The sequence below is a fragment of the Labrus bergylta genome, chromosome 17 (assembly GCF_963930695.1).
Source record: "Labrus bergylta chromosome 17, fLabBer1.1, whole genome shotgun sequence".
Taxonomy (NCBI): Eukaryota; Metazoa; Chordata; class Actinopteri; order Labriformes; family Labridae; genus Labrus; species Labrus bergylta.
In genome coordinates this window covers 24932823-24945722 of record NC_089211.1, presented here as the reverse complement: position 1 = coordinate 24945722, position 12900 = coordinate 24932823, and the positions used below count along the sequence as shown (strand labels likewise).

The 12900-nt window shown below is 42.4% G+C and overlaps 1 protein-coding gene across 2 annotated transcripts; it reads right to left on the bottom strand.

Annotated features, from left to right (window-relative positions):
• Positions 1-672: 672 nt before the first annotated feature.
• nln (neurolysin (metallopeptidase M3 family)) lies at positions 673-12421 on the bottom strand. Of its 2 annotated transcripts, none has more exons than XM_020653844.3 (13): positions 12312-12421; positions 10906-11159; positions 9995-10143; positions 9403-9507; positions 7791-7893; positions 7546-7706; positions 6430-6565; positions 4641-5007; positions 3842-4043; positions 3571-3757; positions 3348-3476; positions 2791-2927; positions 673-1809 (listed from the first exon to the last, which is right to left on the bottom strand). In XM_020653844.3, the coding sequence occupies exons 2-13, from the start codon at positions 11135-11137 to the stop codon at positions 1657-1659; spliced, it is 2061 nt and encodes a 686-aa protein (XP_020509500.2). In that variant the 5' UTR covers positions 11138-11159; positions 12312-12421; the 3' UTR covers positions 673-1656. The 2 variants fall into 2 exon arrangements, with proteins under 2 accessions (XP_020509500.2, XP_020509499.2); XM_020653843.3 differs by having other exon boundaries at positions 12221-12391.
• Between the last annotated feature and the right edge of the window lie 479 nt (positions 12422-12900).

Below are 12900 nucleotides of genomic sequence, written 5' to 3'. Positions count from 1 at the left end.
CCCTTTTTCTCTCAGGGGATTTACTCATGTTCTAAAAAATATGGAAATCATTCCTTCTACAATCTGGTAATTAGGACATTTTCCTTCATCCTGTTCACGAGAAGAGCAGTCTGAAGCCTAATGCCTTTAAAGAAAGGGATAGATATGGATGTGTTAAAGGAATTTAAAGGACATCCTGCTTGAACATGTGCCGTTAATGCATGTAAGACTATCATTCTTTCTAATCCCTCCGTACCTTAGTCTTTGTCCGATCACTGTAGATAGATTTCTAGATTAAGATTAATTCAAGGTTAATATAAATGTGATTAAAAAAATTAGACATTTAACCATTTTTGGTACAAAATTAAGGGGACGTCTATCAGCCTCTGAAATAAATGTAAAACAATTTGTTTGCAAAGGAAACTCCAACGGCTTTAAAATGTTTTTAGGATCTTTTGAAAGCTGTCTGTTTCTGCTCTAGCTGCAGCCTGAATTAGTAGGACAAGGCACCTATCGATCCTCAAGCACCCAAACAAAATGACATATGGGGCGCCAGTGGTTAGTGTGTGCACCCCAGCCTGTATGGAGGCTGTAGTCCTCAATGCAGACGGCCTGGGTTCAAATCGGACCTGTGGCTCCTTTCCCGCATGTCATTCCCCTCTTATCAGAGAGTAAGAACAGCACAAGCAAAAGTCGTTTTATGTCATTTTATTCAGGGTCATTTTATGCCTGCCTGCTTCGTTCATTTCTTCATTTGTGTAAGTTAATTCATCAACCAAACAAAACAATTTAATACAAACATAGCATCTCAAATCTTGACTGAGTCTGCCCCTTTCTTTCCTGAGATATAAAACGGTCACATATTGTGTCAAATACTCTCCATGTTGTTCTAACACTAATATGTGTCAGTCTACAAACCCCCCAATGATGAGAAAAGTCCATCCTCTCCGTCTTTTACCTGCTCCACTTTTCAGAAAATGTGTGCTCAAACAGGGCGTTTGGAGATTTTCCCTTCATGACATCACAAAGGGCAGTAGCCCCTCCCCCAGGTGGGTGACACTCCCACAGCTAGGTGTTTGTTCTGCCCTCTGAGTCTGCCTTCTCATCGTAAACAATAGGACATGGAGCGAGAAAGCACCGACCCAAAGCCCTTCCAGAGAGGGGGCGTGGTCAGACCCAGCTCATTTACATATTTAAAGGTACAGACACAGAAACAGCATGTTCTGAGCAGGGCTGAAATAGAGGGGTTTATAGACATGATCAAATACAGGATCAGAGTGGATTTAGAACAAGAAACTTCACACACATGATTTGAGGAGCTCTGAGACTTATTTACACTGAAGAAGAGGAGGAGAATATGTCACCTTTAATTAATAAAGTACATAATTAAATATCTCTGCTATGAAATTCTGGGACACTTGAATACAACATTCATGTCATAAATCATACCTGTGCTTCTCTTACTGTAAAAATGTCTTGTTTAAAAAAAGCCACCTGTACATATCATAACAACGACCCTCTGTGCAGTGTGGAACATTTAAACACATAAACAGGTAGAAATCAAGTAGAAAAACATCAACACTTACATAAAACAACTGAAGAATACATATTTCTTCTTCTGTCCACCTTGCTTTGACGGTGAACAAAACCCCCTTAAGCCCTAAGCGTCCTTCTATATTACACACTTTTTGTTTCCTGAGACTTCGTCAGTCCTTTGCACTGAAAGAAGGCGTCCTGGCGTGGGCCACGTCCGAGGAACGTTTGCAGCATGTCCATCCCATCCACAGATCCACCCGCCTCCAGAATCACCCTCCTGTACTCTTTTCCAACCTGTGACGGAGCAAACGCTCATCAGTATACAGACATTTTATCACGTGTTCTACAATTTATTTAGCAGAAACATTTTTTGAGAAGCCTCAGAGAGCAAGTTCAACACAAGGAAGGATCTAGAACGCAGGAAACAACATCAGGAAGAGCCAAAGGAAGGAGTTGGACTGGACATCAGCAGCTTCTCATGAATATTCTTATCACCATCAACATATCCTCAACAGCATCATCATCAGCCCCATTAAACATCATTAAGAGTGAGCTGGGTCTTTAGCCTCTTCTTAAAGGTGCAAAGGGAATCTGCAGCTCGAATGGAGTTTGAAAATTTGGTTTCAAACTGGGGGACTACAGCGAGAAAGAGTCTAGCTGGGGACTTGGGACCCTGCTGCAGAGGTAGGACCAGCGTAGTCGGGGGGACGGAGTTGAAGAGAAGTATAGGCTTAGCCTAAACTTAAAGCCACTGAGGGGCTACATAGTTGACGCGCTCGCCTTGGCTTCGCTCCTGAGCTTCTTGTGAAATAAGACCTTCAAATTTATTCTTCATTTATGGAGGATTTATTTCTCAATTATTAATGCTCTTTAATACTTTTACGTGCAAGATTCAAACATTGTCGGTAAATGTCCATACAAAGATTCACTCTGCGTTACCTTGTGTGCTGTAGCTTGAGGTAGCGCTTTAAAAAAAATGGTGAATGGACTTGAGCTTGTATATTTCTTTTCTAGTCTTCTGACTACTCAAAGTGCGACCGACTCTACCAAATGAGCCACAGCACGGTTTGTGCTCTTTGATCCAGCAACACCTGACCCCCCCAGTGAAGGTTCGTATCTACACAGTGTACAACCTGAACCCACAGATGACACCTGCTGGAGCAATTTGTGTCTTGCACTTGTGTAACTGCTAAATATACTGTAGCTCCTACAAGCAGCAGCAGGGTTTTATATTGATATGTTAAATATGCTAAACAGTCACTTTTAAAGACCCACCTTTGGATTCATAATGCCTTCCTTTTTAAAGCGACTGAAGTAAATGTCCATGGAGTAGACCTCGCTCCACAGATAGCTGTAGTACTGACCGTCGTATCCTCCCGCCAAGTGGCTGAAACTGGCCGTCATGTTGGTACCTGCAGAGGACAAATGAATACATCTTTACTAAAGTTGACTGTGTGTGCATTTATGAGGGAAGGAGGACGGTTTAAAGAGACAGAAACTGGGGTGAGAGAGTGAGAAATGAGACACAGCCAAGCAGCCAAAAGTTGGAGTTGTACCCGGGCTGCCCGCTTTGAGGACTATAGCCTTTGTGTGATACAAACGCTAGGCTATCCGGCGCCCCTCAAAGATCAAAACTAAACATAAACCTTGTCTGCCCACTGACAGGTATTTAAAGAATTTAAACTTTAAGAGTTAAGAGGACATGAAGAGGATTAATAAACTGCATTTTGTTTATTTTCAAATGTCCAACCCCTCTTGGAGACTTGGTTGTTTGTGCTTTGCAGCGATCATTTCCCCTGTAAAGCTAACTGTTGCTAATGCTAACTCCGTACCTGGTGTAGCGGGAACGCCGAGGATATCTTTGCAGAGATTTGCAAACACCTCAGCCGTGTCCGCACGAGAGCTGGTGTGCAGCGTCTGATCCACTTTACTGAGCACGACCTGACGCAGGTTCATCAGTCCTGCAGGAGGATTAACACGTCAGCAGATTCACAGAGATGATTGGATTGCTGCAGAAATGTTAAAGATTTTTTTTTTTTTTTTTAAGTAGATCACCAGTGTTGGCGACTCTGGATGCGATCAGCTTGTCCAGCAGATTATCTGGGATCGGGGTGCCGTCTTTGTAGTGTCGAGACATTCTCCTCAGGGGCTCCTTCTCCCAAACCCAGTTCTCAAGCATCTGTGAAGGCACCTCCACGAAGTCCGTCTCCACCAGCGTGCCACTGAATTCTGAAAAAGTGGTCTGACAAAAACACACAGGACATTCAAGCTCCATATACGATACACACATTTAAAACTTAAAAAACAGCTGATTCATTGACATTACCTTTGAACAGAGCTCGTGCATAACGTGACCAAACTCATGAAAGTAAGTCTCCACCTCGTGGTGCTGGAGGAGGGATGGAAATCCTTTCCTGGGCTTGGTAAAATTAGCCACCATAGCTGCGACAGGAAGCCGGCGTTTTCCATCGGGTCCTCTGCAGCCTGGCTGCAGTCCAAAGCACGCCGCGTGGCCGTACTTTCCTTCCCTGGTGAAAAAATAAGGTCGCAGATGTCACACAGCGAGACTGACTCTGACACGACTGAAACCACAAAGGACCAAGAGCTGCAGTCAAATCACAGCGTGAACTATAAACTCTAACTTGAAGGTGGATAAGTGACAGTCAATAAATTAATTGGTCAACAGAAAATGAATTGGTACCTATTTCATGATAACATAAAGTCTGAGTTATTATTCTTTGAAGGCGGAAATCCAGAGTTACAGTAGCCAAGGTGCAAGATTAACCGAGGAGGATAAGGCATGATAAATAAATATTTATCATATTTATTTCTGCATCAGCCTCATTTTTTAACACTGGAGGTTGCTGCTTGATTGGGGTGCAAAGCATACTTGCATACCTTGGTTCTTGCTTCTCGGTTGTTAAGATTTTCTGCTTTTTGTTGTTGTTACATGATAGTGAAGTGACTATTTTTGGATAGTTAAATGTTGGTCAGATACAATAAGATTTTTAAGCACATAACCTTGGCTCTGTGATAAATACAAGGCTTTATTTACAAAAAAAAAAAAAGCTGCAGATATGAGGCTATCACTTCCTGTCCTGCGCCTGAATCCTCATATTCTCTACCTTGGATGCAGGTCCATGTAGAACTGGCCGACCTCCTCTCCCGTCTCTGTGTCCCTCGCCGAATAAAGCTTGACATTTTCATGCCACACGTGAGCGTGCTCCACCTCCGTGAAGGCGAGCCCCAGCAGCTCCTGGTAGATTCCAAACAGTCCCTCTGTCACCACGTCGAGTGGGAAGTATTCGATGAGCTTGTCCTTGTTCACCGCAAACTTGCACTGCTCCACCTGGTTCATGTAGTACGGCAAGTCCCAGGCGTTGATCTGTGTGTCGAAGGGGAGGCCCTTCATCAGACACTCCCTCTTCTTCAGCGCCAGAATATATTTCCTCTCCTTGATTCCAATCGGCTTCAGTGTTTCATAGAAAGTATCTGCAAATTCAGATCAGAGGACCCAGTTACCAAGTTGAATTTAAATTAACTGCTTAATGATCTGAACTTAAAGGAGCAGTATGTAACTCTGACACCTAGTGTTTAAAACGGGGACTGCAGTATAAATTCTAAACATTACAGAGCGCTGTCTCCCCCCCCCCCCAGAGTGGATGTTCACTCAGGTCACCATGTGGTGGACTCTGAAGCTTCAGTGTTTATCCAGCTCTGCATGGGTCTGTAAACCTTTCTGTGTTCTAACCTCTCTCCATTTTTCAAAAGCATCTCCAATATTGATCCTAGTTTGAGCACGTTTCTGCTCGTGGAGCTTATTAGAAACATGCAGAGGCTTTTTAGGTCGGGTATGTGTAGCTTGACAGAATCCCAATATGAACGAAAGAGTGGCAAGAACATACTGGATAAAATGAAAGGTATCTCAGTAATTATTCTGATCGTATTCCCACGTTCGATGCTGTGCTCAGAAATGTTATGTACAAATTTACGATTTGATTAATTGATTTGAAAAGAGAAAAGAGGGCGGCTTGGATTTATCACAGCCGCGAGAATTATACTGCGAAATTGTAAGGACCCTAGGCGCCCCACTGTGAAGGAATGGACTGACGAAATGGTTAAGATCTCTTCATATGAAAACATGTTGGGAAAAATGAATGTTGGTGGAAAGATGACAGCGATCTGTTTTGGCAACATGTTGAACTAAGGTCATAGAATGGACTCATGTTGGTGGTTGTACCTCTCTTATGTCTGTGGCATTATTTTGTTGTTTTTGTTATCTCATGCTAGGAGATGACTTGTATGCTCTGCCTAAGTGCTTTATACTTTTTTATTGGTATAAGATGTGCTGCATTGTTTTAAAAACTGTTAAAAGTTAATAAAAACTTAAGTTACAAAAAAAAAAAAAAGAGGGCGGGCTGTGGCTCAGTGCTAGAGTCGGTCGTCTCTCAACCGGAAGGTCGAGGGTTCAATCCCCAGCTCCAACTATAGTAATTTTATCCTGGTGTTTTTGTTACATTTATATTTCTTGTGTTTTTTCTGTGTTGATATGGACCAATGGCTCTGAAATAAAGATTAAGGGAAAGTTTGATCTCACCTCTTTTTATAGATTTTCTTTATTAAATATCATCATAAGATAGAAAGTGACGCAGCTTATTTAACCGTGTGTCCACATGAGACATAAATCACAGTTTGTTACTCAACATACATGAGGCATGTAGAGCATGTAACATACACTAAATCATGTCTCGCCCCCTGCGTCTCTATCTTCTTCCACATCTACCCGTCATGTAAACCTCATGAATCTTAATAACGCAGAGCCGTAAAGACGGCGTGGGTCTCTCATTCTGTGACATGTGGGGAGTGTTTTTGTACGTGTGCATGTGAGGGCGAGATGTCGAGGGGGGGTCATACCTAAAAATTCAGACACATTGCGGGCATTCTTGGCCATGTTAATCTCCAGCACATAGTTCGCATGGCTGCTGTAACCCAGCAAGTCTGCCACCTTTGCTCTCAGTTGTATCAGCTGCTCGAGGATCGCCGTGTTTACCTGAACAAAAAAAAAAAACATGAGTTTGCAAAATATAATACTTTTTATTTCATTCAAACATTTTTACTAAAAATTCATAAATAATGAGTCATAAATGCGTCATAAAAGGGAATAAACCTGTGGTGGAATAAAAAATGATCACTGAAAATATATAATAACTAAAATAACCTAAAAAACATTTCAACATACTTTATAAACATATTTGAAGTAGGGCTTTTAAACAATCAAAATGTATAAATGTGGGTACAAGACACGATCTGTCGTCGGAAAAACTACGGGGAATATCAAACATTTTGAAAAGAGCGCTGGTTTGAGCGATCTCTGAAAAATAAAATAAATACATTTTTAATAAATTTAGAGGAAAAATTCAACATATTACACCTTTGAGCCCCGCCTCATCGCCTCCTTTTGGGCTGATACTTAGTTGATCGACAGTAAGGTGGAGATAGCGTTCCCAAAATAACGAGCGCCATCGTTCGGCTTCCAAATATCTCTTCAGACACCAATGGCTGACATCACAGAGGCTACGTCCATGTTTTATACAGACTCTTTCAGAAGCCGGTCAGCTGCTCAGAGACTGCGACAGCTCGTCCCTCATCATGCTTCACTTGTTTAAAACTTCTCATGTGAAACAGCATCATATTTATCTTCAGCAGTGATGGACACAATGCTAATTGTAGCTTACAGAATGATGAAATCAAAACATACAAAGATGCTGCATAACAAAGATGCATCACTTCCTCTGATATTCTTTTGGTTTTCAGGGTAACTTGAGTCCAGCTTAGGAATGGAAAAATTCCAACTAGAGTTTAAAATGTAAAAATGATACAGAGAAACGTGTCCATAAATCACTTCAGAACAGGTTTAAACTCTAAACGTCGACCTGAGGTGTAAATACGTCACCTGAAGTGAAAAACAGATATCTAACGAGGTCTGCAGTGCGAAAGGAATAAACAGATTATCTATCAGAGTCCTGTTACCTCTTTACACCTGCTGTGAAAGGCCGTCTCCATCCTCCTCCTGCTCTCCGGATTGTGACACCTCTTCATGAGCGGGTAGTAATGCGGGTACTCCAGTGTCACTTTATAGCGCCCGTCTGCTGTTTTGTCCAGGCCGTTCAGATAGCTATCAGCCAGCCCGCCTTCACAGAAGAGGACAGCAACACACCATTAAAAAGTGAAAAAAAAAACATCTTCACAAGGCCACACAGAGTTTAACAGCGTACCCAGTTCATGCTCGGAGAAGACGACAAACGTGTTGTCCTCGTTCAGATTCTGGTTGAACTCGATGGACAGTTCACTGATGAGCTTGGATGTTCTTTTTATTTCCTTACAAGAGAAAAATTAGAGAAATTTAGGGATAAACATTCCATTATTTAGCATGACAAACCAGACACTGCTCCTTGGCATTTTCTGAACTTTTTCAGATATTTGACATCCAGATTGTTTCTAAGGCCACGCTGAAATTTGCAAACTTTCTTTTGCACCCAGTTGCAGAAAACAAAATGAAAAGCCTCCTGTGGAATAGTAGAGTTTACATTTATGAGTCTACTCGTTTGTAATGGCTAACGAGGTGCAGACAAAGACTGCTTTTCAAAACATACACACTAATTAACTCTGCAGTAAAATAAAACTACTCAGTGCCACATAGCCTAGCAGTTATGTTGCACACCCCATGTACAGAGGCTCTAGTCCTCATGTCAATCCCCTCGCTCTCCTCCCAATTTTTCTTGTCTCTCTTCAGTTGTCCGATCTAATAAAAGCAAAACGGCCCAACAGAACTATTCATGCTCAGGTTGCATATAAAACCTGCCATCACTGTGTTTCTTAGATTTCTAAAGGTGCATACTGCCACCTACTGTATCAGAGAGTGTCCTGAACTGTATACTTCCTTCTAGATCTACATCTAATTTAAACGGCTCCTGTACTTTTGGTATAATCAAAGAGTCATTTTTACATGACATGGTGAGGTAATGTGAGGTGAAGTGAGGTGCAGGATACGATACGAGAAGAAGGTGAGGTTAAGGATATCATACGACAACAGGGTGAGGTGAAAATAGATGAGATGAGGTGAGGTGAAGTGTAGGATACGATATGACATGACACAACGGGGTGAGTTTGGGTGAGGTGAAGTGAGGTTTCTGATAAATTGGAGAATACAAAATGCCCCGAAGAAGGTCCAAGTGCAGGATTCATTTATTTTATCACCACAAAAGTCAGTTTAACCTCCCTGTATTGTTTATTGTTTACTTAAAGAGGAGATATTATCCCCCTCCTCCACCTTTTCAAACAGTCCCCTGTGGTCTAAATGAAACATCTGTGCTGTGCTTTGGTCAAAATATAACATGAATCAAGCACCAGAGGAGGTTTGTGACCCTGTATAAACCAGCTCTCTCAGAACGCTCCGTTTTGGTGTGTGTGTCTCTTTAAATGCAATGAGCCCCCCCTGAATTTTCCCCGTAGACATCACTCCTCTGTTTCTGTGCTGAAGTTTAGCTCTAGTCTGGGGGTGGAGTCCATGGGTGGAGATATCAGGGGAGGGGAGGGGATTTCTTTTTACCAGAATCCCACTGTGACATCACAAGGAGAGCACATTTGAAACAGAGCATTTTTCTCTGTGTTGTAAGACTTATGCAGACCACAAACAAAGGACTGGATGGGTTTATTTCACATTTTGTGGGTCAGTAGACACTCAGGTTAACCAAATATATGTTCAAAAACACTACAAGTGGATTTTTTTTTTCACAATATGTCCCCTTTAAAACTGATAAAAACAGATTTTGTTATAAAATCTCGAATCAATGCGTGTGTTGAATTGTAGATCACTTATTGCGTTACCTCTTGAATATCTTTGGACAGGTGCAATCCTTTCTGCTTTCCTAAAGTAACAAGTCTGTTTAAGAACCTCCTCTCCTCAGGTAAAAGGTCGTCTTGGAGCTTGTTCTGTAGCAAAAAAAGACAAATAAATACTTTCACACAGGCAGAAATATGACCACGACTTTATGATGTTTTCTTTATGTTTACTGCCTGGCAGCATAAATGGGTCATATAGTGAGTCCAGAGTGGAACAGCATATGGTGTCTTACTCAGATTCAATTTCTTTCCAAAGTTAAATAAGACGCAGCGATGGGGGGGTCCGATGAGGGTACGATATCCATGATCTCCACATGAGACCCTTCAGTTATGTACGTCAATCACCTGCCCTTTTTTAGCCCCAGTGGGATTATCTATCGCTGGCATAGCTAACACGGTTAATGCGTCAAACCCTCATTCATCATATTTAGAGAGCTTCCTCGTCTCCTCCCCCCTAAAGGTTACGATGACTTTAACACCTCATTAGAGACGTTCTGGACCACAGGTCGATTAAAGGCCAGTCTTTGTATCGTCTTTCCTTCACCTTCAGAGTGATGCTGTCGACGACGCCGCGTACCTGCAGAGCAGTGATCCGCTCGAACACGTCCTCCCTCATGCTTATCTCCACGTCAAACTCCGACAGCTTCTTGTCGGCCTCTGTGCTCGCCGCCCGAACCTCTTTGGAGGGACAGACGTACTGAGGGAAATCCAGAACGTGGCGCGATGCTGAGGGGGAAAAGAAACAAATGTAACGTTTTTCTTGTCATCAAATCCTGTTTAAAGACCGAGAAAACAAGCTAAAGTGCTATGACTACGCTCAGCTGTAGTCACGTTTTTTTGTACATTCATATTGATTTGCAGCGGCGTAATATTGGCGTCCCGATCTGTGGATTCACATTGTGAAAGCACGGCACAGAGGGAGCTTCACATACACACACAGTCAGACATGCACACAGAGCTCCCGTGCTAGCTCTGCTGATCCTGTCTCGCCCTCTGTAACGCCTCTGTTACTTCCTCCAAACACGGTACAGCAACACCCAGGGGCGTGAATATCGCAGCTTGAAACGGCGGTCTGAACATGGCTCTTGTGTTGGTTCATCTTTTGGTACAAACAACAACAGTGACTAATTATTTGTCTTCTTTTTTGTTTGTTTTCCCTAAAGAATTTATGCGATCAACACCCGTTCTCTAAGCACAGTGACTGTTGCTGATATCGTAACTTCAGGGGGATTTGAAGCCCCCTAGTGGCTGAAATTTTGTATCTGCACCTTTAACTCAAACAGGATGCTTGGCGGTTTGTTTTCCTTACAGATAAATTAAAATATGGTGCAGTAAGTTTAATTTAATAGACAGTAAATGTGATTAACTTCTAGAAAAGCTTCAGAGACAAGTGCATAAAAGTGGCTCATTGATTTGTTCTGGAGAGTATTTCTATCTTGTGTGATTTTAGAAAACAAGAAGACTCTAGAATAACTATACTATACTTACACACGTACTCCAGTTTGGCATTAGCCAGGGCATTCAGGGTGTTTTCAACGGACACATTTTCTATCTTTAGCGCTCCAATGTCATCGTAAACCATCTTCACTCTGTTAATCAAGCTGTCAGTGGCCGTCCTGATCTCAGCCGGAGAAAGGTCCCATCTCAGGGTGTTTCTCCTGTTCCCCGCCACCTGAGAGCGCTCTCTGGCGGATATCACAGAGCCGTTATGGATGGTCATCCTCAGGACAGGTTTAGAGACGCTGTAAAGAAACAACACATTTAAAAAATCTATTATTTATTTGAGCACCAGACAATAAAAAAAGAGGCGGTTTTCTTCGACTTATTCTCAAGATTTTCCCTTATTTCCAAATATTAGCGAGTGACGACACCCGTCTGTTCCTGCAGGGGGCGCTGGAGTCCCATCGATGGCGGTCTCCATTCTGGAAATGCTGTCTCAGTCTAACTTTCAGTCAACCTAACGACAGGCTGAGAGCTGGAGCTGAGGCGGGTTTTAAATCCACCTGTCAATCAGGTCAGCTACACGCCTTATTGTGAATAACTCTTATCCTTCATCAAATCAAAACTGATGAGTCATCAAAACATTCACCCCCCGTACAGTGTGTGTCCATCCAGACATGAGCTAATCACACCTATTTGGGTTTTTGAACCAGGCTGTAAACATGTTCATCTCTGCTGTAAAGACAGGCTTTTTAGAATGGGTGTGTATGTGACTTCTGACGCTTCTGCAGCCAGCCTCTAGTGGACACTCGAGGAACTGCAGGATTTTGGTGTATAACCAGGATTTTCAGCTTTATTCTAAAACAAAAGCTCAGAAAGTCCCCTCCTTCATTTTGTCAGTTTCCGAACAAACCATCTCGACTCAGCTACAGGACTTGGTAACAGGTGGAACTCATACGAGCAATAAATCGTTTCAAGGTCGTACATGAAACGAGCTCTGCATATTTTCCGTGCTAACCGGGTGACCTTAAATTTCCATGTACAGTCGGTGTCCGGTTTCATGGCCTGGCATGGATCGGAAGCTGTTCAAAACAAGTTCAGACAGTAAAAGCGTGGGATAATAGTAAAGCAGCTGTGGTAGACATCAGCCAAAAACCTTTCCAAACAGCTCAGTTATTTATCCAAATGCTCCAAAACACAGATCACTTCCACCTGTTTTAAATGTTTAACAGATGTTGGTTTAATTTAACAACACAGGAGTTGACTTTAACTGCAGCCTTTCATTAATGTGCAGCACAGGTGTTAGATAAACAGACTTTAAACATGGCAGCTGGTTAAGTGTAACACACACACAGAAGCATACCTGCACATTGTTCTGCAGACTATCACTCTCAGTGCACACATGCCGGCGGGTTCATGCGTTTCAATCCGAGCAAACTTTCTTCTTCTCTTACTCTTAAGTCTCAGAGTCAGCAGCTGATCAAACCAAAGTGTCAGGCTCCCTCTCCTCTCCTCTCCTCTCCTCTCCTCTCTCTCGTGTAGGAAATGTTTCTCCTCCTCATTTCCGCTGGAAGCTTGCAGAAACCAGTGATGGGTAATTAAGTTCTGGTTAGTGAGCCGGAACTTCTGGCTCAGCTCGGAAATAAGAGTCGGATCTTTTGACTCGCAAACGGCTCTTTTTAACCTATAGTTGGTAAAACTAGGTATTATAAAACTAAAGCTGGCTAGACACTGGGTGATTTTGGGTCCGGTGCCACCCCCTTGGCGTACTGGCCTCAATACATGGGGCACAACTTAACCGCCAGGGCATCGGCGCCCCACAATGCCACTTTTTAACAGTTTTGCGCTTTCATTATGTCAAATCAAAAATCATGCCTTTAAAGAAAATCGTGATAAATAACTTACCTTCTTCTTGGATTTTTGCTGTGTGTCCGTGCCGTGAAAGCATTTTCTTTCTAGCTTTTATGTTCTTGATAATCAATCAATTTATCAATCAATTTTTATTTGTAAAGCGTCAACTCATAACAAGTGTTATCTCGAGAC